The sequence below is a fragment of the Nycticebus coucang genome, chromosome 7 (genome assembly GCF_027406575.1).
Source record: "Nycticebus coucang isolate mNycCou1 chromosome 7, mNycCou1.pri, whole genome shotgun sequence".
NCBI lineage: Eukaryota > Metazoa > Chordata > Mammalia > Primates > Lorisidae > Nycticebus > Nycticebus coucang.
Window position 1 is genome coordinate 47,364,843 of NC_069786.1, and position 24,833 is coordinate 47,389,675.

General features: G+C 40.3%; 1 protein-coding gene across 5 annotated transcripts in view; it reads right to left on the reverse strand.

Moving 5' to 3' along the window:
• Positions 1 to 24,833, reverse strand: part of CACNB4 (calcium voltage-gated channel auxiliary subunit beta 4) — a 265,202-nt gene that overhangs the window by 9,040 nt on the left and 231,329 nt on the right. For all 5 annotated transcript variants that reach the window (XM_053596364.1, XM_053596365.1, XM_053596366.1 and 2 more), the window contains 4 exons: positions 18,483 to 18,592; positions 12,672 to 12,823; positions 10,038 to 10,133; positions 176 to 361 (listed from right to left, as the gene is read on the reverse strand). In XM_053596364.1, coding sequence (XP_053452339.1) covers positions 176 to 361; positions 10,038 to 10,133; positions 12,672 to 12,823; positions 18,483 to 18,592 — 544 coding nt within the window. The remainder of the gene's footprint in view (positions 1 to 175; positions 362 to 10,037; positions 10,134 to 12,671; positions 12,824 to 18,482; positions 18,593 to 24,833) is intronic.

Here is a 24,833-nt window from a genome sequence, read left to right on the forward strand (position 1 = left end):
ATCTGTCGCATTACCAGCTGAGCTCCACCTCCTGTCAGACTCTCCTCCCACTGCCCTGTCTGCAGAAAAAGTGTTTTTTGTGAAACTAGTCCCTGGTGCCAAAAAGCTGGGGACTGCTGCCCTATAGAATCTTAGATGTAAGGTTATAAAAACAAGAGTGACGAAGTGACAATACCTGTAACCCAGAAATGGCTGTGGGGTATGGAGAGAGCGCTGTGGAGCCTAAATTCCTTCCCAGCAGTGGGGTCATGGGGGTGCTGCTGGTCGTGTGGGTGGCACGCCAGTACGCTTCCAGGTACTCTCCCAGATGCTCACACGCGTCCTCCAGCTGGTTTTCATCCAATATAACATCAAACATTTCCTGCAGAGGATGAGAAAATCCAATTTATCTCCTCTTTAGATTTTAGGTAATGAGACCCCACATCTCACTTTGGGCAGTGGTTTTAACATCTAGTAGCTAATATCAAATTTGTGGGGCTATATGGGCAGTTTCTAAAGTTAGAATCAAGTGAGGAGTTTTCAGTTATCCACATACAAATGCAGACATCAATATAAAAATAAGAGTGTTCATTAAATATTTGAATCTGTCATTATTTAAAAAGAAGAAGATGACGTAAGTATAAAAGTGTTATAGGTTAAAAAAAAAAAAAAGTGAAAGCCTGTATGTAGCCACCCATTTACCCATATATTCTTACAGAGTTGAATTCTATTTGTTTCAAAATAAGAGGAAAGCAAGTTAATGGTACTGAAAAAATAGTTTCTAAACTATTGTTGGGCAATAACATGGTTATTTTGGGCAACAACCATGTCATTGGAATAAACGTTTCATCTCCCAAGTTAAGTATGTTGAAAGGAATAACATTTACTTAGGTAATTTTCAGAATGTTTGTGAAAATGATTTTCTCTCTCTCTAATGATAAAACAGTAAGGAAAGAAAGTTTAGCATTAATACCAGAAAACCACATCACAGTGATTTGTTACCAAGATCATTTTGTGAAAGAAATGGTTAAAAAAGAACAAGGACTGTAGAATTGGGGAAGTGAGGAGTCACACAAGAAATATCTGCTGTCCATGCCTCTGTCAGTGAGAGCATTGTTCAACCTCTGGCCTGTTACCAGGAAGTTCCTTCTTCCCAGAGGAGCAGAGTGGCCCCTCTGTTACTACAGTGTGGCTGGGAACACAGGATATACCCAAGACATAGACTCTTGGGAAGGGCAGTCAGAAAACTTTGGCACCTCACAAAGAGAAAAGCCATTCTGCAAGATTAAGTGTTAGCGCAATCCAACTTTCAATAGGTGTACTGAAATACTTCCCCTCTCCCACCACTGCCACCACCATCCACCTGCTTTTATGAACTCATTTTATCAAAATAATGAATCAAATCACTGGCTGGATTTAGGTTAATGGCAACTGGATGACATGGAGTTGGTGGTGTCTCAGCTGACTCATTCTCTTCGGTGCTTAGAACAAAAGCTCCTTGAAGCAGAAGTCACCATGGAAACAATCTCTCCCCCAACATTTACTATTTAAATGTTTCATCATATCAGTCTTTACTGCAAAATTTGACTCTATATTGGAAAGCCATTTGAAGGTCTTTAGAGCAGGACTAGGAAAAGAATAGAATGACTTCAGTCCAAAGTGACTCAAGTTTGGGAAGACTCAGCCAGTTCAGCTCATGTAAAAAAACCTACCCCCAACCAAGAACAGTTATTAGCAGATTTCAGATGATTTTTGCATTTTTTATCCATTCATAAAATATTTTTTCAGTACCCATTTATGCTAGACACGACGGATATACCGTGGCAAAGAAAATAGATGGCAGCTTATGTTCAAGAAGCATACAGTCTGGTAGGAGAGATGAGGATTAGAATCCATAATACTCTATGTCACGCTGCAACTTTAATTCAGAACAATAAAAGGACTGAGCTGCCGCTAAAAGGAGTGTTGGAGAAATACATGAAAGTTGAACTTATGAGGAAGGGGAAATTATGAGTAAGTCAAAGAATTTATCTGTAGGGGGAAGAGAATAAAACAGAAAAAGAAAAGGAAAGACAATGGAAGAAAGAGACTATACGGCTGGTAAGAGACAGAGAAAGCAGCTGGCCCCTAAAGGAGATGTCAACACATATCCTTTCAATAAAACCCTGTTTTCCACTAATGCAAGGAGGGCATTTCCTGTCTCTTGCAATCAAAAGTCCCCTCCCTCAATAAAGTAAAACAGTTACAAAAATAACCTGAGGAGTGTCCACAATGCTGTGACCTAAACAGTGGCATTTGGGTCTGACTTGGGTGGGACAATAGCAGCTACACTATAAAGAGCATGCACAGACTCGGACTGCACAGGAAGAAGAGGAGGAAACAGGACAGGTTCAGAGCCACGCACCATCTCAGTGCTCCAGCCTTGAGATTCCCCACCAAGTCCAGATCCTATGTGATTTCGAGTTGATTGCTTATATCACTTGATTTGCGTGAACTATAAAATGTGATTACACAGGTCTCATTCTATATATGGATTTGGTTAGTCTCAACAAACATTGCCTTTCTTTCATAAAGTCTCAAGTTGAACTTCCCAGGGATGCCTGGACTGGGTGGGTCCTGACGATTGCAGCCAGGATGGCAGCACCCACAAAGGGAAAACCCAGGTAAGCAGCTCCCACTGCAGAAGGCTATTTGAATGAGGCTCCTATCTACTTGGCTCGTTGTACATAGTGCATTGTCACTGCCACAGACACAATTAAATATACATTCAATTGCATATAATTCTAAGAAAGTACTTCTCTTTGCCAGTGAATAGAATTCATCTATATCAGCACGTGGCTGTTTGCTGAAGTCTCAATCATTGCTAGGAAACTAGCTTTTGTACTGCCTGAAGACAGCTATGTGGTGGAAGACGCTTTGAAACTGCTTTTAGACTTCCAAAAAGCACAGAGAAAAGCAAATTCTGGCTTCTGAATGAATACTGACATGTGGCTTATTTTCAACTAGATAGGATTTCACAGCCTGTGTATCTGTAACAATTTTTCCTTTTAACTGTTTAGGGAACAACACAGCTGAGAAGCTCAGAATGCTAAGAAGTCAGTATAAGGGGGAAAATTAGTTTTTAATTATATAAGAAATTCAAAGAGAAGCAACCCAATGAATTATGCAAACCAGTTTTGCCTATTTCTCATATATGTAAAAGTTCAAGTCTAGCAAACTCGTTCTTAGGTAATATGTGAGGACTCCTACATGGACATGCAGAGAGCTGTCTGATCAACATTAGCCTCAGCAGGGAATGTTGCCCACTGACGGACACCATGCCCTTGGTGACAGCCCCAAATAAGGGTAATGTTGAGCTGTTTTCAAAGCACTGCCACAGTGAACACTTCAACATTCTACAACGGAATATTTTATTCAGCTGAGGTGGGGAGACAGGGTGTGGCTGCCATGGGAAATAAGCAGTGGACAGAGGAGTGAAAACAAACCATCAAAGCTTCAGGCCTCCTCGCCTCCTTTTCTAAATAAGCTCTTTCCAGAAAATTAAAAACTGAAGCTTTGTAGATAGCCAAGAGGGAAAAATAGGCCTCCAGCTCTGAGGAGCAAAATGACAGGGAGGAAAGAAAGGGAAAGGAAGGCTGAAGCTGAATAATGGAAAGGAAGGAATTTGCAAGGTCTTTTAAAAAAAAAAAAAAATCTAAGTATTGAACCATCTTTCTGGTTCTCCATTCACGGAGTAAGATAGAACAATCTTTCTCAGGGAAGCCACCTGGTTTAGGGTTGCTGACCATCCTGGTTTGCCGGGGACCAAAAAATTGGAATAAATGGTCACCCTAGTTTTTAAAGAAGATTGGGCTTTTCAGGTTGTAACCTCGGGAGTAGAGCAAGTTCCATTTACTTCTTTTAAATTATTTTGGGAGGAAAAAGAGAGAGAGAGAGACTGTGTAAGTCTTCCTTAATGACTGCGAAATACATACTTTCAAGCATAGAGGGGGAAATCTCATTGAAACTAGTGTATATTGTCTAATACGTTTTAGCTTAGGGAAACTGAGTATTTTCTAATAAAAAGTTTGTAAAACTCAGAAGCTAATTTTACAGTTTAACTTTTAAAGTTGCTTCATTACAGACTATTTGCTAGACATAGGATTAAATATAGACGAATGCTCCCATGGTGTGTGGACTCCTCAACATTTTCTGGTTGTGCACAGAGAAAACCACATGTGGGGCACCTTTCCTATTTCTAAGTGGAAAAAAGAAATACTCAATGGAGGTGGGCATACTTTCATTTCTTTGCCATTGAAACACTGAGACTTTGAAATTGACATTGTATTTTAAAAAATGGGCAAATACCATTCACTAAAACAAAATGGCTGAACGGCACAAGCATGAAATGCTAATTATAAAAGAACCAACTGATATTTCTCTCATATCAAAACTTCATGTTATTAAAATGTTTGAGGTCCTGAACAGTTCACTCACTGGTCAACTAGTGAGAGGAAATCAGACTGCTTTTTTTTTTTTTTTTTTTTTGAGACAGAGTCTCATTATGTCACCCTTGGTAGAGTGCCGTGGCGTCACAGCTCACAGCAACCTCAAACTCTTGGGCTTAAGCGATTCTCTTAAGCCTCCCAAGTAGCTGGGACTATAGGCACCCGCCACAACAACTGGCTATTTTTTGTTGCAGTTGTCATTGCTGTTTAGCTGGCCAGGGCTGGGTTCGAACCCACCACCGTTGGTGCATGTGGCTGGCACCATAACTACTATGCGGGTGCTGAGCCTAAAAGATTTTTTTTTAAAACAAGCTCTAAGAGGTCTTCTGTGGCTAAAGGAAAAGCCACAGATGTTATGAGGCTCTAGTAGTTAGACCCAAGTAGTTTCCACTTTAATGAGCTAAACAGGAAAGACAAATCTGAACTCTTACTGATAATTGGTGAGGTAACATAATGCAAAGAATATAGCGATTGTGATCCCTTTTAGCTCCTCTCTTTTAACAATTTATGACATTCATTGTGGACCTAAACATACTTCCTCCAACACCCCTCCTTCCATCCTGTCCATTCTTATTCTTCAAAGATTATAACAACATCCAACAATCTTAGTGTCTGGAGATTAATCTTAGTGTCTGTTAAGTTCACATGAATCTCATGTGTTAAATCATAGCACTGGTAGGAATAAACTCTCCCTGACTCTCTATGACCAAGGAGGTAAGTAAAATCCCTGGAAAAGGTGTAGTTCCCTTTGTACTGAGAAAAGCTGGATCCATGTTGCCTTGTTTCATGAAGGAAATGTCAGAAATCGATTACTTTCTTTTTCAAAAGCATTGTTAAGAAATAAACTGCGGGGCGGCGCCTGTGGCTCAGTCGGTAAGGCGCCGGCCCCATATACCGAGGGTGGCGGTTTCAAACCCGGCCCCGGCCGAACTGCAACAAAAAAATAGCCGGGCGTTGTGGCAGGCGCCTGTAGTCCCAGCTACTCCGGAGGCTGAGGCAAGAGAATCACTTAAGCCCAGGAGTTGGAGGTTGCTGTGAGCTGTGTGAGGCCATGGCACTCTACCGAGGGCCATAAAGTGAGACTCTGTCTCTACAAAAAAAAAAAAAAAGAAAGAAATAAACTGTGGACATTCAGGGGTGGTGAATAATGAATGTACTCAGTGGAGGGCACTTCAAATAGATGGGTAATTCCACGTGATTCTAAATAATTTAAATAAAATTACTGGAAAAGGTCAGTGGAAAATTACTACCATTGAGAGCAATACGGATCAAGGATCCTGAGCACGACCATTCCCTTCAGAGTTCTTGTGTTAAACAGAATAAATCTAAGTCTATTCAGCAATGGAAAATAATGTAGAGACGAGAACTACTATAGTTACTGTAATGTTAGAGGTCTGCAAGATTCTGCTGAGGAGATGAGATTCCCCACACAGAGAGAGCGATCAATGTCATTTTACACACACAAAACATTACACAGCTCAAAGAGCCACAACAGGGTCAGCTCTCGGTAACCCGAGCCAGATTGTAAGCAAGTAGGATTAAAGGATTACATTTCATTTATGTATTCAATTGTCTATCTCGCTGCTTTTCTCACCATGCATTATGTAGCTCTTATTACTATAGTACTAGGGCAATTTGAGCTTGGCCTTCTTAAAATGTCCTATTTTCAATTCCTCTGAAGAGCAAAAGGGTACCAACCCCTGGCAGAAGCATAATGAAATTTAAAATCATAGCACATATACTGGAAATACAAAACTCATATAAAAAAATATGAGATGGGCTTATTATAAGTCCTAGTCCACAAGCCCCCTTTCTGTTTGCATCTGTTTTTTTCTGAGAATCTAGACTGAGCAATGAGAGGAAAATCCTCCCTCCTCTAGAGTAGAACTATCCAGTAGCCTGTCTCCCAGCTCATCTTTCTGTCTGTGCAGATGGAAATGGCCACAAATTCTTGACATTCTCTGCATAGAGACGGAGGATCATGTCTCATCTCCCTGAATCTGGAGGGCCTCTGTGGCTATTTTGATCAGCAGAATGCTGTGGATGTGATGCTGTGCTGGTAAGTAAGCCCAGGCCTTAAGAGATTAAAATCTTTGCTCTCGGAGCCTGGGAGCTGCCATATGAGAACCCTGTATCCTGCTGGAGCGATCCCACGGAAAGACCCTCAAACTGCTCAGGAAGGGAGGGGAGCTGGTTGAGCCTAGCCTTTCAGTCATCCCTGCTAGGGGACCAGGTGAGCCACTAGCTGAATACCACCAAGTGGCTGTTGTGTAAAGTCACCATGGGGATAGTTTACAGCACAGTAACAGAGGGCCACAACTTTGTCCTAGGTGGCAACTTCAGTCTCCTGTCTAAATCAGCTTGCCTTCTGCTTCTACAGAGCTTGACAGAAACATAGCTACTCTCATTTATTTTAACATTGTCTCGGGCTGCTTGCTTGCTACAAAAGCTGAGTTGAATAGTTTTGCAAAGGAGACCATATGACCACAAGGCCTAAAATATTTATTATCTTGCCCTTTACTAAAAAATGTTTCCTGACCTCTCTCCTAGAAAAAGCCTTACCTATGAAACCCATGATTCTCCTGCAAGGGGAATATATAAATAACTGACTTGTTGCCATTCACTATCTAAAGTCTTGCTAGACTAGGAGACAGAGGTCTTATGCCGACTTTAGCCAAAGCATACATCCTTTGGAAAATAAGTTCATCTTTCGTGGTCTCAGTTCCCTCATTTGTAAAATGAGGAGACTAGACTGGATCAGCCTTTCCCTAGGAGTGTTCCATGAAACATCAGACCCTGGGACACTTTGTAGTCACAGTTTAGGGGAAACACCACATACTGCATGTCCTACTGGAGACAGAAAATACACATTAGCATATTCAGGGTTCTGCAGCAAAGAAACCGTAAACATTCTTGGTATCAGGGTTCTTTCCCCATAACACCTGTTGACATCACAAGGAACCCATGTTGTAAACAACATACTGTATTGGGTGCTCTTTAAAGTCCCTTTTTGATCTCACAGTCCCTGAATCTGGATTCATCCTTCTGGCTACAAAGAGTTAACTTTTTTCACTGCTCTTTTAGACTTCCCTTTCCAGAAACTGTTGTCTTTAATTTCTGAGCAATGCGAGACTCTGCCAGTGTAATTTGCTGACTTTTCAGACTAGAGATCCAGGGGCCAATTAAGCAAGTTGCAAATTCTCCTAAAGGAACTAAAATGACACAGTGATCACCTATCTTTGGATGACAGTCTTGAAGTAAAGCAGGGACACATGCAGACACATTTTAAAATCACTACTGGTTTTTATAATCTAAAGATTTCTCCACATGTGCCAAAATGGAATATATGATTTCTTCTTAGCATTACAAATGCTGTTCATGCAATAGCAAATGAACGCCTTTAATAAAAAGTGCATAGAAAATGTTAAGTACAAAGTAAGCTTGCCTAGCCAGACTGCCTTTTGAAAATTTCAGGTTTTCTGACCAATAATATAAAACAAGAAAGTATTTATCCTACTGAGGTAAGGATAGGGCAAGGCTGTCTTTCCAGCCATGGAGCCCTTTGAAATCCCTGACCTGGGTCCAAGTCCTAAGGTAGCTCACAGTAATATTTGCATTTATGTGTGACATACCTTTTCTCAGTTCCAGCTATTTCAAACAGCATTTTTTTTAGATAAGGTCTCATTATGTTGCCCAGGTTGATAACTTGAGCTCAAGCAGTCCTCCTACATCAGCCTCCTGAGTAGCTGGGACTATAGGTGCGTGCCATTGTGCTAGGCCCAGCTATTTCAGATATAACAAGTTCTAATATATGCACAACCACTCAATGATCAGTCCTCTCAGCAGATAAAATACTTTAGTTTTAATAGGACAAAAGTATTTTCTCTGGCAATTATTAGGAATAAATGTTAATAAGCTCATTCTTATAAAAGATGACATCTTCTCCAATAAATTTCCTGTACTCTACTTCCATTTAGGTATCTGCTTCCCAGAAGTCCAGACTGATAGAACTTCCTTATAATATTGTTCTAAAAATTGGAAGTAATAGCATACTTCTTGGTTTTGGTAGCTTTACAATAAGATTAACTTCCTTCAACTGTGAAGTGTTGGTTTAGGGCCTGGGTATTCCATCTTTCTGTATCTGTTCAGTGCTTTCATCCTACCTTCCACTGCATAAATGGACTTCATCAGTGGGCAAAGTGAAGATAAACTTCTTAACACAGCTCTCCCTGGTCCGAGCTATCCAGACGATCTGCAGGGTAGGTAACAAAGTGTGTGTGTGTGTTTTGGGAGATGGCATTGGGAGGGGAAGAAACTCGCTTTGGAGAAAAATATATCTAGATCTAATCCTGATTCACTACATAACCTTGAGAAAGTTATTTAATAATTCCTTGTTTTTAGCTGCCTCAACTATGAACTGTGAAGATTAGAGATAATCTATGTGGAGCATCTAGCATACTGGCTGGCCCATGGTAGGCATCTAATGGAAGGATGCATTCTTTTATTGTCTCTATATCCTCCTATATATGTACTCATTCGACAACTATTTATTATGGGTCTACTGTGATAGGGAACTGAGATAGAACTGTGAAGCAGAGAGGCATAGGTTCTTGTAGAGTCTAAAAGACCAGACATTGCCCAGTGCAGAGTGCATCTGGTAATTACAACAGAATCACTTAGACTGTGCTTCTTACGTGTCAGGGAGTGTCCTAAGAGTTTTGCCACACATTTATACATTGAAAGTGAACATCAATCCCATAAAGCAGGCCCATAATTACCTAATGAGTGTGATTTAAGCCCAAGCCTCTGGCCCCAGAGTTTGTGCTTTTAACAGCTATGCTGTGTTGCTCTCTAAACATCTGAATTGGATTTTATGCTTCCACAGAGCATAAACAATCCTACACAGGTATATAAAACAATCCAGTAACCCAAGTGAGTAATAAAGACAATTATTTCCTCTTGAGAATTGCAGACACGGAAGCAGTCAGTAGAGCCTGTGGAGACAGACTGACCCTGGAGCCCAGTGCTGTGTGACAGCAGGTCCCTTCCTAATCTCCCCGTGCCACCACTGGCCTTCCAACCCAGCAGCAGTGTTCTGGCAATGGCCCTCGGAGAAGAGTGGCTATCATTTAGTTTCTCATCCCACTCAACCCTGAACCTGTCATCAGCTATGACCACAAGGCTCCTCCAGTTCTAATCAATTCTTAACCTTTAACATCATCATCTTTAATGCCTTGCAGAAAAGTTGAAGAAAAGTCAAATTGGTATGTTCTACTTTGTTCTTTTTTCTTGAGAGGGTCCACATGACTGGAGGCTAGATGCTAGGTAGTTTGCTGAGTGTTTGCAAGGTAATCAAGGTAGCATACGGAGGCCATCACTATCCAATTCTGGATGCCTGAGTACAACCGAAATAACAGAAGCAGTTTGTGCCAAGAAATCCTTTAGAGTTATGAAAACATACCATCATTACCCTCATCGTAGAATTAAAAATGACAAAGCTGGTATGAAAAAAGAAAACCCTCCCCCCTTCTAACTCCCAAGCATGGTTAGGAGACAAATGGTGATACTTACTGGGGGGCATTGTGCAAGTTTATCAGCTGCCACCAGTTGAACATTCAAGTGTTTACTTTGGGATTTGCCTCTAGATTTAATCAACCGCTGTAAAACCTGATAGAAGAAGACACGAAGCTGAGGGATTATCAATCAGTCGAAAGAAAACCAAATAAACCAGAATCTTTTTGACGGTCTGTGTAGCCCTGAGTAACGGTAGAGAAGAAATACAATGTCAGGAATCCTATTCGTAAGCCCGTAATGACGTCCTACACACACACCAGCTTTCGGTTACAGTGGATTGAGTATGCTCATCCTATTCTAGCTCTGTGTAAAGTTTCAGGGGTATCCTGAGTTTCTACCCCAGATTTTACTCAGAGATTTCAAAGAGAAGAACTGGTCTTTACTAGGTTATTTTTATTAATTTATTTTTGTGGGGACAAGGTCTCACTCTGTTGCCAAGACTAGAGTGCAAGTGGTGTTATCACAGCTCACTGCAACCTCAAACTCCTGGACTCAAGCAATTCTCCTGCTCAGTCTCCTGAGTAACTGGCACTACAGGCCTGCCCCATCACACCTAGCTAATTTCTTAATATTTTGTAAAGACATTTTGAAATGTCTTGCTACATTGCCCAGGCTGGTCTCAAACTCCTACGTCTAAGAGATCCTCCCAGACTAGGATTACAGGTGTAAGCCACCATGCTCAGCCATACCAAGTCATTTAAATTGAGTAGTATTTTAATATTATGTAGTTGGATAATATGTTGGTTCACTATCTCCTTGTCAGATAAACATCAGAGTCATGTACATACTTGGTCCTTCTTCTCACTGATAACTAATGACCCATTCCAGTTTACTATTTATCGGAATATTTAATGATTAGAAATCTAGGCAAAATATTTGCATTGATACATTGCTACATGAAAACTGTATGTATTATCATGTATAAACCAGTGATATATCTATCTTTTGGCCACTGGTGTAATTGCATTTGAGCCATATACTCCCATCGTCCTCAGCCCTCCCCATCTCCCAAAACAGTACTAATCTATGAGGTTCTATAGTACCCAGCACACAGGCCTGTGAGAGGCCCTGTTCTTGCACTTAAGGATACTTTCATGTCACAAGAATTGAGAGGCGCCAACCTCTCCTCCACTACTGGAAAAGGTGCTTGAATCTCCAGCAGCTCTGTGTCCAAGAGACCACCAGGTGGTCTACGTCATTTCAACCCACGCTATTGATTCCCAAACGGCCCTGGTTTGGTCAGAATTCCCAAGTCCAAGTCCAAACTGAAGAGATGGAAGGCCAAGGATCTCAGAAGGTTTGGAGAAGGACACAGCTTCTTCAGACATTCTCCCCCATGACAGGAGAAGTTGCACGTAAGCACTAAAATATAGTCTAGGAGTCACTGAAAAGAAACTGATTATTAAGCCAGTATCACCCAAGGGTATCTATTCATATTAGCTTTGTAAAACAGCATCACATTTTAAAACTGAAAGAACATGGCGCCGGCCCCATATGCCAAGGGTGGTGGGTTCAAACCCAGCCCCGGCCAAACTGCAACAACAAAAAAATAGCCGGGCGTTGTGGCGGGCGCCTGTAATCCCAGCTGCTCGGGAGGCTGAGGCAAGAGAATCACATAAGCCCAAGAGCTGGAGGTTGCTGTGAGCCGTGTGACGCCACGGCACTCTACCGAGGGCAGTAAAGTGAGACTCTGTCTCTACAAAAAAAAAAAAAAAAAGAAAGAACACCCAAGTCAAAAGAAACTATTTGAAGCTGTTTCATTTTATTTTTGTCTCACTCAATTACATAAAAATACATGCCAAATTTTCCATTGTACTTAACCATGGAATAAACTATATTCCTCAAAAAAAATTAACCTAAGCACAAATGTCAGGGTGTATGACATTTCCATAAGAGCTACTTATACTTTGAGATTTTATTTTATATATGATTAATATAGATACCTGTCTTGAATTATGTACTCTCACAACTAAGGAGAGAACATAGGTGATAATAAGAATCAGTATCATCCAAGAAATACACCAATGGAATCTATAGTCCATGAAAAGCCATAGTTTACTTTTCCTCAGCTTTCTTAATTTTTTTGTTTCTGTTATACACTTGAAAATCTCTGTATGGTGTGGGAACCACAATGGATAATAAGCTTTTTGAAGGAATAGACTATTACATATCCTTATTTGCTGTCTCAACATTCCTAGAATCTATAAGCTGTGAAATTTTTAAAATGTGTACAATGACAGAGTCTCAACAAGATATTCTCCTTGGGGGCAGCGCCTGTGACTCAGTGAGTAGGGCGCCCGCCCCATATGCCAAGGGTGGTGGGTTCAAACCCAGCCCCAGCCAAACTGCAACAAAAAAATAGCTGGGCGTTGTGGTGGGCGCCTGTAGTCCCAGCTGCTCAGGAGGCTGAGGCAGGAGAATCGCTTAAGCCCAAGAGTTAGAGGTTGCTGTAAGCCGTGTGACGCCACGGCACTCTTCCGAGGGTGGTACAGTGAGACTCTGTCTCTACAAAAAAAAAAAAAAAATGTTCTCCTTGACCACTAACAAAAAAAAAAAACAAAAAAACACAGAGCAAAGAATATTTCCAAAGAAATGTGCTTCCAATCCTGAAGACAGAAATGAGCTACTTACCTTTGGCGATGAGACTTTTACATGAACAATAATTGGTGCTAAGGAAGTCTTTATCAGTTGTGCTGGGTGATTGATGGTGTCTGCGTCAAGAACAACCAGTTGCAAAGATCTTGCCAACTCAAAGATTCTTTCAATTTCACTTTGTACTTCAGCTGAAAAGAGAAATAAGAGGTAGATCTTGGTTATTCTTATTAATTAGTTCTTAAATTTAAAAGAAATAATATGCTTTCAGATATGTTTTTCTGGTTTACAATGCAAAACAAAACACAAATTTTCAAAGTCCTACCTAATTTAAGACATTTTCTAAATATAGTGATGGGTTGACTTTTGCATAAAAGCAGTTAAAGAAAAAAACTGAACGGAATGCCTCTCTTGATTTGCTTCTTACACTCAACCTCATACTTATCTATTTATATAGGTGTGGTGATTCTTGTGTGATGTTTTTGATTATTGTTTTGTTCTAAAGAACTTTCATTTTAGCTACAGAAGCTGAAACCACATTTAGGAAACAACGGAAACACATGTGCAAAGCGAAATCTCATGGAAAGTAAATTATACTGAAATATTTTTGTCAAGTTATATTATTAATATTTTGAGAATATGCTTTTTGAAAAAACCCTCACAAATCACCTGTTTTGATTCATATGCATATTTCTATACTTCTGGTCTACTCTTACAATCAACATACTACTAAGTCTGGTTGAATTTCAGTATTAAAGCCAGTGGACTTGTTCTAAAGCATATGCATTAATTATCTTCGGTATTTAAAGAAAACAAAACTGAGGCCAATTATATTAAAATGCTGCAGTGCATCTAAATGCATATCTATTTGGCTAGATGTAATAGCCAGGTCACCCAACACTGTGCATATGAGTCTGATCAAATGAAAAATCTACTTCTATTAAATGTGAGAAGCAATCCACCTTTTTTTTTTTTTAAAGGAAAACATTATCAAAACATAATGTGGCTTTCAAAAATGCAAAAATAAATTTATATATATTTTATAAATCACCTAATTTATTGGGTAAGGCCCACAGTTTGAATTAGACTATTTAATTTTTAAGAGAGATGATTCTGTTTCATTTTGCTTTGTTTTTTACTTATTTTATTTTTTGGCTATAGGTGTGACCTAACTATGTTGTGATCTGGTCCAAAGCACACAAAGTAGACAAAAGCTACCTGTTTTACTTTAAAGATGGCCCAGGAAAAAGGAAATATGGCTTTAGATACCCTCATTGTAAAGGGTCTGTGATTTGCTTTGCTTATCCAGTATGAATTCTAGTTCACATGATCCACCAAAAACTTGCCCCTTCTTTTTTTTTTTTTTTTTTTTGTAGAGACAGAGTCTCACTGTACCGCCCTTGGGTAGAGTGCCGTAGCGTCACACGGCTCACAGCAACCTCTTAACTCTTGGGCTTACGCAATTCTCTTGCCTCAGCCTCCCGAGCAGCTGGGACTACAGGCGCCCGCCACAACACCGGGCTATTTTTTGGTTGCAGTTTGGCCGGGGCTGGGTTTGAACCCGCCACCCTCGGCATATGGGGCTGGCGCCCTACTCACTGAGCCACAGGCGCCGCCCAACTTGCCCCTTCTTTAAACAGGGTGTGTTAGGACCATGAATACAGAAGTCAATCATGTAACACTATTTTCTCGGGCTGTGTAAAATAGCATAAAATTCTTATTTCCCACAGAATCACTGAGATTTAAGGCATGATCTGTATTAAAAAGTATAAGTGTGAAGAGACAATATATCCATCACTTCTCATGTTATCTAATACCAGTGGCCTGAAAGATGCAATGTTGCTTTGAAAGGTGAGTAGCTTTCAGGATATCAGCATAGAGAAACTGGACAAGAAGGCTTGTTTGCCAAATTCCATTTGTTAGTAATAATAAACATATTTATTCTTTCTCATTACATGTTAGACACAGTTAAATTTTTTTTTCTTGGGCGGTGCCTGTGGCTCGAAGGAGTAGGGCACCAGCCCCATATATGGGAGGTGGTGGGTTCAAACCGGGCCCTGGCCAAAAACTGCAAAAAAAAAAAAAAAAAAAAATTTTTTTCTTTGGAAGGATGTTTGGAAAGTAAAGTCAATTTTTACTGTAGTAAGTTTTAGCCTTAGGATGTTGGGGCACATTCTCTATTTGCTGTTTTCATTAAACTGTTCATTGGATTTAAGGGAGCTACTGGCTGGGACTGTTCTGGAACAAGTCTATGTTTTTTTAAACTTCAATCTGAATACAATATTTTCTGAGGCAGTGACGCAAACTGAACTGCCCTGGTACATGGAACCCTCAAGGCACTGTGAATCACTATACAAAGAACTCTGAGATACTTGGGCCTTATTTACTCTACACCAGCAGCAAGGTCAAGTGTAATTTCTGACAGGAACACAGGACTGGCATACCCACTGTTTGACCAAGACAAAACTCTTGGGCAACCAGCACTTGGACAATAAGAGGAGAGGTGCTTGGGCAGAGCACGCCAGGAAGGAGGCTGCAGAGGGCCACACTCAGTACTGTGGTGGACCCAATATTTGGATAATATATATGTAGAATGTAATAAATTTTATGTTGAAGGATAGGAATGTTTATCTACAAAAATTAATATTACTATTTTTTGAGACAGAGTCTCAAGTTGTCACCCTGGGTAGAGTGTCATGCTATCACGGCTCACAGTAACCTCAAACTCTTGGGCTTAAGCAATTCTCTTGCCTCAGCCTCCCAAGTAGCTGGTACAGGCACCCACCACAATGCCCAGCTATTTTTTGTTGTAGCTGTCATTGTCGTTTAGCAGGCCCGGGCCAGATTCAAATCCACCAGCCTCAGTGTATATGGCCGGCGCCCGACCCACTGAGCTATGGGCGCCACCACAAAGAAAAAATAATCTTAACAAAACTAGACAATCTTGGCTCCCTGGACTGATTCTCGGTGTGGTTCCAATGGAGGTTTCCTCATAATCCTATTCTAGTCAGGTAGAAGCCTGGGCAGTCATGGACTAGGATGTCAGAGGAGCTTAACGAAGACTTCCGTAACCTGACCACAACTATCTGGGCCCATGTCTTTTGAGGATCTCTATCACTGATAATCTTCCTTATACCTAAATCTGTACATATTTCTCCATGAATAAAATACTGTGATGACTCCCCAGGGCCTGAAGCACATTTCCCAAAGTGCATACCCTGGGACAGTAATCTCATGGATTAATTTCATGAAGTAGTCTCATGTATCCTATGGAAAGAAGGGGGTCTATGCAAGGGATATACTGCATACTACAGTGGCTTCTCTTGGAATTTCAAACATGCACTACCCTTCACATCTTGAAAGCTCCCATGAAGTCTTGCAGAAAAGAAATTTGCCAGCTATTTCATTCATCATTTCCAAATTAGTTTGACCGTGGAAACATTTTAAATGTAACAACTGTTAGTATCTTGTAAAAATTAACATTTCATGAATTCTATTTTGGAAGTCTTTTTAACAAAGCTTCAGTCTACTTTTCCAGTTTCTTGTCTTACTAGCAAACCATGCCCCTACTCTGCTTTTCTAAGCACACTATATACAAATTTCCTGGTTTCTCAACCATGCATTTCTTTTATGCAATGTCAGATGTACATGTTTTTGGTTTGAAGGCAGACTTTCTTGTCTGCCTTGAAGAACCAGCTCAAATATAGCTTCTGGGAAGTCTTATACACCTCTCACCTCCTTCCCTTTTTCTTTATACCCCTAGTTCTTTGTTAGTAATTCTGTTACCAGAGAGTATCTTAACCACCTGTCCATTCTTTCTCTTTGCCCATGGATAAAACACTTGTCCTAGTTATGTCTATATTTCCAAAGTCTAGCATAATGCATGGCACATAACAAGTGTTCAATAAACATTTGATGAAAGAATCTACAAATCTGTATTAACAAACAGACAAATGGACTTAAGTAGATCACACAATGATTATTACAATAGATAGTGGGCATATGACTTACAGGGTAAAGGTAAAAATCATGAACTATGAACTGAGATCTGCTTTGTTTCTGTTTCAGTATTTACACTGATGCCACTGACTAGATACTTCAGATAACAGCCATGAAGCCCTTGGGCTGAAAGTTGAGGAGTGAGGCACCCTCGCTTATGCCTTTAAGTGTCTTTTAGCCTCTCATCATATGTCAGAGGAAGGAGTGGTTAAAAGCCAAAGACACTATGAGGACTCAGAAAGAGGGTGGAAGACAGGAGAGCAGAGAACAGGTGCTCGTTTGAGAAATCTTCAACCTAACTTGATATCCTTGTCAGCCGTGATAGTTGACTTTATTCAGTTACCTAATCTGACTCACCATCAATCCTGCCACTGTAACCCACCAAGGTCAAAATACTTTAAGAATGTTTCATTCTGCATGTGGAAGGCTTTAAACACATGTGTAAAGAATGCACCACTAATCTCTGGGATCTTCCCCTCACGAGTGCTGGCCATCATTCCACTTGTTGGGTTGAGCATTCTTCCACGAACAACCATCCAGTAGACAATGATTGGCAATGACCATGTGCCAGTCTCACACTGGGAAAACAGAATATTCTATCTTCTTCATAACTTGCACAATCCCTGGCCCGGGTCAAGGCACAGCCATCAAAGGATTCTTGGAGGGATGTTAGGACAAGCACCATGCACTCTAACTTGGAAACCCTAATTTCTTAAGGGGTTTTTTTTTTTTTGAGACAGAGTCTCACTTTGTTGCCCTTGGTAGAGTGCCATAGTGTCACAGCTCACAGCAACCTCCAACTCCTGGGCTTAGGTGATTCTCTTGCCTCAGCCTCCCAAGTAGCTAGGACTACAGGTGCCAGCCACAATGCCCAGCTATTTTTTGTTGCAGTTTGGCCGGGACTGGGTTTGAACCCACCACCCTCAGTATATGGGACTGGTGCCCCATCCACTGAGCCACAGGTACTGCCCTTAAGGGTTTTTTTTTTAATCATCCATGGAGCTTATTTTAATAACGTAAAAAATGTAGTGGAAAAGCCCCATGTATCTTCCCTAGTTAGAACAAGCTGCCCTGAGAATGTGAATGCAAAAGAGAATCCTGGGAAGTTATGAAAAAGGGGACTGCACCACTCTTGGCAATTGTGGAGACTACCCACAGGCGTTCCAGACGAACGAACGATGTGATTCACCAGCAGCATGGACTCACTCCTGCGCGTGGGGATCCCTCCTCCACAGCCCTGCTCACCTATGCCTTGACGGAGTTAATCACCTGCAGCCTTTTATTCTTCTCCACTTAAATTGTGACTGCTAGGATACTTTCTGACTGATACCCCAGAAAAGACATTTTTAAACTCCCTGCATGTTATTAATGGCGGTTTTCATTTCTACTTAACGATGTGATTCTTCTGCACACTACAAGCTAGCCACAGAAGCAATACTAAGAAAGCCATTATCTGGTTTTTCTCCTAAGGATTTGAGAAGGCTGAATGTCTTATTTCCTTTCATGTCAGCTAGGACTCAGGTATGACAGTTATTATCACCCTCACTGAAAAGCTCAGGCAAAGGGGACATGAGCGGTTTCACATGGTTAGGCAGCAAAAGTCTGGGAGCGCCCAGGGAGGGTTCTTCCCACCAGACTACTAATTAATAATTGACTAACACTGAGAGAGCAGGTTCTGGCTTCTGGAAGACCCTGATTCCTCCTGTCCACGTCTCACACTGTCTTCAGGTATTGATCAGTGCTTCCCCATTCAGAACGGGGAGCAAAGTGGAAGAGACATTCACCAACGCACCCTGGGTCATCCCGGTCTGTAATCACAGCTTGGAGAAGGACCACATTTGAGCATCTTACCTAAGCTGGACCGGGTGTTCGAACGTTCAATTATTGCTCTCTTGCTGGGATTATTTAGGACAGACCTCTTAGCAAGAGAAATGTCAGCTGTCACTCTCGTTATTGATATCCTATGAATAGGAACACAGAACAGAAGAAACCAGTAAAAATGTTACGGGGCTCTCCAAGTGATTTATAACCACAGTACTTAATAACCAATTTACATACTACAGAGGAACCACAGTATAATAAACATTGGCCACAAGTATTTTAAACAGGTTTTGGCTAGTATTACAATACAAGCAGAGCAGAATGGAGGAAAGCCTTGGCTATTTAACAAAAAAATTACTCCAGAGACAATGCACTTCCTCCATTATGGCCCGCCTCACTGAACTCCCTTTATAATGCACACCATACCAGGAAAGAATCGACACATGAACAAACCATACTCTCTCTAGGAAGCAGCAATACAATTTCCCCACAATTCACAGTTGATTCGCTCTTGAACAAGACCTTCAGGACCTACACAGGCTCTGCCCTGGCATCTCAATGCTGCTGGTCAAAAGGGGGGAACCTCATGGAAGACAACCAACCACTCGGAGACTCAGTGGTATTTCTTGCCTCAATAATTAAGTGCTAACATGTGACACATTTTGCCACAGGCACAAATGGACACTTCATTTGTAAGAATGTAAAAGAATATAGGGTTTCTCTTCTACAGGCACAGCATATCTGTATATGACTTTGAACGCATATGGTGGGCGTGGTAAGACACTGAGATGGAGGCAATGTGAGTGCCGTGCCATGATTTTAATACGTTATGCAGATAAGTGGAGAAGAGTGTCTGTTTGCATATGATTTATCAAATGAGAACATCTGGAACTTACAATTTTAAAACTCCTTATTTTAAACTGGGATTGCTCAACTTCCGATTATTATCTGTCTGTAGAATTCAAACTTTGCCTCACTAATCCAGTTACTGCCACCAAGGGCCTTTCTCTATCCTTATTTTCACAGCTTGGTGGAGTTCTCAGAAAGAAGACAAGGAAAGTAGCACCTCTTCCTTTTTATACTCAGTTAGGAGAAGGGATTCTCCTCCATTGTCAAACTCCTCTGGGGGTCGGAGTAGGAAAGAGGAAAGAGATATTAACCACTGCTGATCTGGACATCATTGCACACCTGTATTCGGACAACACTGTCAGCACTCTCAGGGAACTCTTTACCTGACTTTAGTGGCCTGAAGCCCTGGGGAGAATTTTAAATAGTCCTTTTCACACATGGTTGGAAATTACTTCTTTAAAACAACAGGCTGTGCAAAAGTTCTGGTGCCATTTTGAAGCAAGGCACTGATTGTCTGGATCGTTGTATTTACAAACTGTAGGTGGTCTAGAGGTTTTAAATCCTTAAACTTAAAAAAAAAATTAGGCCCTGATAATTATCTGATGCATCTTCCAAATGCCTTCTTGCAGAAACCAAGGGTTTTGCAGAAACACCTGAGGGGCCGTTCTGAGCATTAACGGGAGGTGGAGTTAGTGGGGCTGCAGCTCGGCCACCCTCCATGCCAGGCAAACACCTCTGCATTTGTTTTCTACATTGGCGCTTTCTTTGTGATTTCGGTAAAAAGTTGTTCAGCTGCTAAAAGAACACGGGACACCTTCAATGTGAAAACTTCTTCATCTCACCAAGAAGGAAACTGAGACACAGAGAAGCTCCATATAGTTTGTTACAGGCTAAGCAGTTCCAAACCAGACCCCAGCACCACATCAGGGCTGGGCCACCTGACCTGTACCTCTCTTTCAGTTCCGCCTGCTTCTCCAGCAATCCCACATCTCCAGATACAGGCCAAATCATCAAGCACAGGTGCACAGTCAGTCTTGGCCTTGCTCTGAGATGGGCAGGATTGAAGTCAGATTGAGGCAGGGCAAACCCCACCTCCCAGTCTCTGTTACTCACTTGGCCCCTGCAGCTTGGAGGCATGAAATCCCTTAGGCAGCTGCTTTTCTTTACAGAATAGGGTTTTCCTGTTTATTGGGTTTCTGGGTTTCTTGTTTGTTTGTATTACGAATGGAACTGCTGGATTTAAATACATAGTTATGTTCTGGAACAATCCAAATACATGACTGGAGACCAATGGGTAGGTTTAGGGCCAGAATTCGACTTTCTTAAACAATGGTTTTTGGAGGGCCCAAAGAGTCTATTCTGCTTGAATGAAAATCTTATTTTTTTAGTTTTATACAAGCAAGTGACCCTTGCGTCTTAAAATCTAAAAGGATTATCATCAGATGCACACTCTTATTCTCTTCTGAGTTATAAAAAAACTTTCACAAGGCAATTTTCAAACACAACCACAATTTAAAAAAATATAGAAAGCAACTGTTTATATTTCAAAAATAGGGGGGAAATTGGGGACAATAAAGCTTTCTTTTTTTATTTTATTTGCTAATAAAAATGTTCATTTTCAAATACAAGTTATAAAATGTTAATAAAAATACACATGCACAAAATAGAGCTCAGGAGAAGAGAAAGGTCTAGAAACCCTTCAATATGACAGAATAGGAATTTCTCTGTTCTATGCAAAGCTGATTGCTATTATCAAAATCAGACACCTAAAATTCTTTTTTTTACAAAATTTTGCCTAGAAAAGTAATTACATTTACAACCAAATACTACCTAGCTTATATGTCTTTTTTTTTTTTTAATTTAAAGTGGTACCTTTTCTACTTCTTTTCTTGCTATACTCAAGCAGCTGTCTTTCAGCACTCCCATGCATCCTGTTTCATATATGTATGTACATCTCCAAAAGGTTTCCTTGGAAATCTTTCTGTGACATAGTGTTAATAGTTACTGGTAGGAGTTAGCGGCCAATGGGTAAAAGACTAATAGGAGTTCAGCAGATTAGGTATAGTAGTAAGTGTCCCTGAAAACTAGTAAAAATCATTCCCTAAAACCAGTGAATCTGAACCCCAACCGTTGCTTATTTCCACTTTGGGATTCACCATAACTGATGCAATCTTTCATATGCCATTAGTATTAGTTTTTAATAACTTTTCTATGGAAAGATATTATTCTCAGTTATGATATAGTCATTCAAAATTAATTTGTATTTCCATGTTGGTAACATGACAGCTATAAGGTCCTTCTATACTCTATTCTTGCTACATCTAATATGCAGCCCAGTCAGTATAACAACATTTTATTTTTTAAAGATCCCTACTATTAAGACGGAAAAGTGTTCCAAAGAACAGAACAATATGCTGTCAGGAGAATGGGAATGAAAGGCTCACAAGAACTGAGTATTTTCCTGAATCTTTCACTTGGTGGTTGCATGGACAAGTTATTCCATCTTTTTAGATTCAGCATCCTAATCAATGAAATGGCAATAATCGGTTTGCTATAACTATTTCATGAGATTGTCATTAGGAGCAAATAAGGTAATATTTAAAAGTGCTTTCTTAAATACTTGCATAATTATTCATAATGTCCTATGTTGGACATATGGATAGGCACATATCCAATGTAGCCAAGGCAAACGATTATTATTGGAGATTTTAAGATTTGAAGGAGATAGTTTCCTTATCTCAAAAGTTAGCAGTCTATCACAAACTTTCCCATTTCCAGAGTACAGGAAATGTGGAAGAGAGAATTAGGTCAGACTTATTGGAATCAAAACCTACTAATTTAAATACTCAAGTTGGACATTAAAATATTTAATTAACAATAGTGTTTGAGTGGTTAATAGTTAATTAAAATATTTAATTAACAATAGTGATGAGCCTGCATTTGAACAGAAAATAGCAGGTGTTTATAGGAGAATAATATTGATTATGAAACAATAAAAAATCACTATTGTTATTTTTCCATTTGGTGACTATAATTATGAATTATTTCCATATTTAGATAGTCTGGCTGCTTTACGATAGCATCAATGTCCTCACTTCCTTTTAAAAATAAATACTGTCTCTTTCAGTTGTATTAGTCCCTAAGTTGTATTCTTAGCTTCTTTTTTCCCCCCTTTCTCAAATCCCTTTTGTTTTTCCTTTACATGTTCTCTGGCTAGTAGCTTCCTTTAGTTTAAGATCCTATCTGTGCAGGTTCGTGATGTTGGATTTTTGAGCCTGGTCATGTCAGTTGCAAAGTGCCCAATAAAGGCCACAGAGCTGATCTGATCCAGTTGTCAAAAAGCTTGAAGTAACAACCTCTTGGAGATTTGAAATGGTTGGAATAGGTCAACAGACTGCAGTTGGTTTGACTGCTGTTCAGCCTGTGAATGGTAGATTCAACCAGCTGAACAAACCTCATCTGAAAGGATGATTCCCCAGTTAATGTTTATGGCATGAAATGAAGAGAGAAGCTCTGAGACCAGCGTACATCTGCGAGGTCCTGGCCAGGTTGGGGTTTGTTGGGCTCACTCAGTTTATGGTCCGTGCACAGGAACCACCACTGCTTGTGTAAATTCATATACACAAAGGGCCCTCAGAAAATGTTTTGCGGTATGCTTTTCATTGTTCTTACATATATTACAGTTAGATCCCACAATAGCAGCTATTGCAATAAAATTTTATAATACTAAGTAGCTCTAAACTGACTCAAAGCATTTCTAAGGTATTGAAACAACCCCAAGTTTATGATTCCGTAATAGTCAAGCTGTTGGACTTTAATCCAATTTGTTGAATTACTTTCTAACCAACACCTAAAAAGCAGTATTGAAGAAAGCCTCTTAGCCAAGGGATCCCTTCTTTCTACCTTCTGAAAAATAATAGAACTTTCTCCTTATTTTGTCTAATCTACACCATTCACAGCCAACAAAACAGAGTAGGTTTCCATTAGAACATATTGTTTATGTTGTATCACTGCACCAAACCCTTCGTGTGATTGTTCTCCTGGCTGGTTTCAATTAAAGATTATTTGTTGTTTTTCTCTCCTTTTATTAATTGGTCAAACATAATACAGCAGATTGCCACAGCTCAAAATATAAAAATATTCCCCATGCAAAAGACATGTCACAGTCAGTACGAAGCTACCAATAAATTTCTTCTTCTTGTCAAAGTCACCACATATACTCTGCCAACGAACTCATTATTGTTTTCTCTGCTGCACGGCCTCTTAATATTTAAAAGCAAGTCTACTCTTTTACCCTCATCTTTAATATCCATCTTTTTCCAACTCTGCCATATATCAGATCTCTCCAAGGCACTAAGTCTCTGTCTCTAGCTATTACTCTGGCTGCCAGTGGAGATTTCCTCTAGATCTTCTGCCAGGTCATCAGATCCCATGAACACTTAGCACTAAAATTTTCTTTCTATTTCTATTAAAACCAACTTCAATGGTATGTATATAGTAATCAGTGCAGACATTTCTACTTGATTCAAGTCTCTGCTGCTACAATTAAGTAAATTTCCTCTTTCTGGTTCTCAGGATCGAAGAACATCAGATTCTTCATTTTTGAAAGAGGTGATTAAGCCATTCACTTTCTCTTTGTTAAATTATCAGAAATCTTTTCTTCTTTTCCATAGTTCAAACCTTTGATAAGACTGTTGTTTATAAGCATGTCATGTGAGGACCAAAACAACCTAACACAAACGTCAGCCGTGTTATGGGATGAGATTTGCTCAGGGTAAGTCTGGCTGTTAGGTGGTCAGAGGACAAGGCACTGCTCCAAACTGCCTGGGGTAAAGGTTAAAGCCGCTGACTCTGAGCAGAGCAGATGGAGCTGTGCCTCTGTAACATGTGCTGTGCAGGTTGGCTGCCCTCAATCCACGGAGGGCTGCATGAGGGTAAGGGTTTCAGCCCAGAACTTCAGGAGTCAGGACCAAGACCAGTGCTATTAAGTTAAAGAATCAGAGTTCAGTTGTTTCTTTGCAATGCTTTTTTATGGAGCAAATTCCCAATAGCCAGGAGCTTTCAAACAAAAGCAGGTTGTCCGTGCTTGTTGCAGAAGGCAGACAATGCTAAAGGAACTTTTATATTTCCTTCCAACTCCAATATTCTAGTATTCAGTACTTTCCACTTGTATTCTTTTAAACAACTTCATTCTATGCCTATCTTAATTAAAAAAAAAAAAAGTGGAATGGGATAAACGTGTCTTTCTTATTAAGCCCCTTACGTTCACTAGATGAATACAGTAGAGACTGTTTTTGGTTCAACAAAATCTATTTCCTCTTCTTCCTGAGTACTTAGCTAGATTGTATTTCTCAACCTCCTTTGCAAGTAGGGTATGGACAGATGACCAAGTTCTAATCAATGAAATATGAGAAATGATTGCACCACTTCCAGGCCTGGCCCGTTCCTTTCCCTGACCAGCTCACTGGAAAGATCACTCTCCACCTCTCCATACCTCCCACTCCACAGCGAAGGGCCCCAAGTGGCTCATGC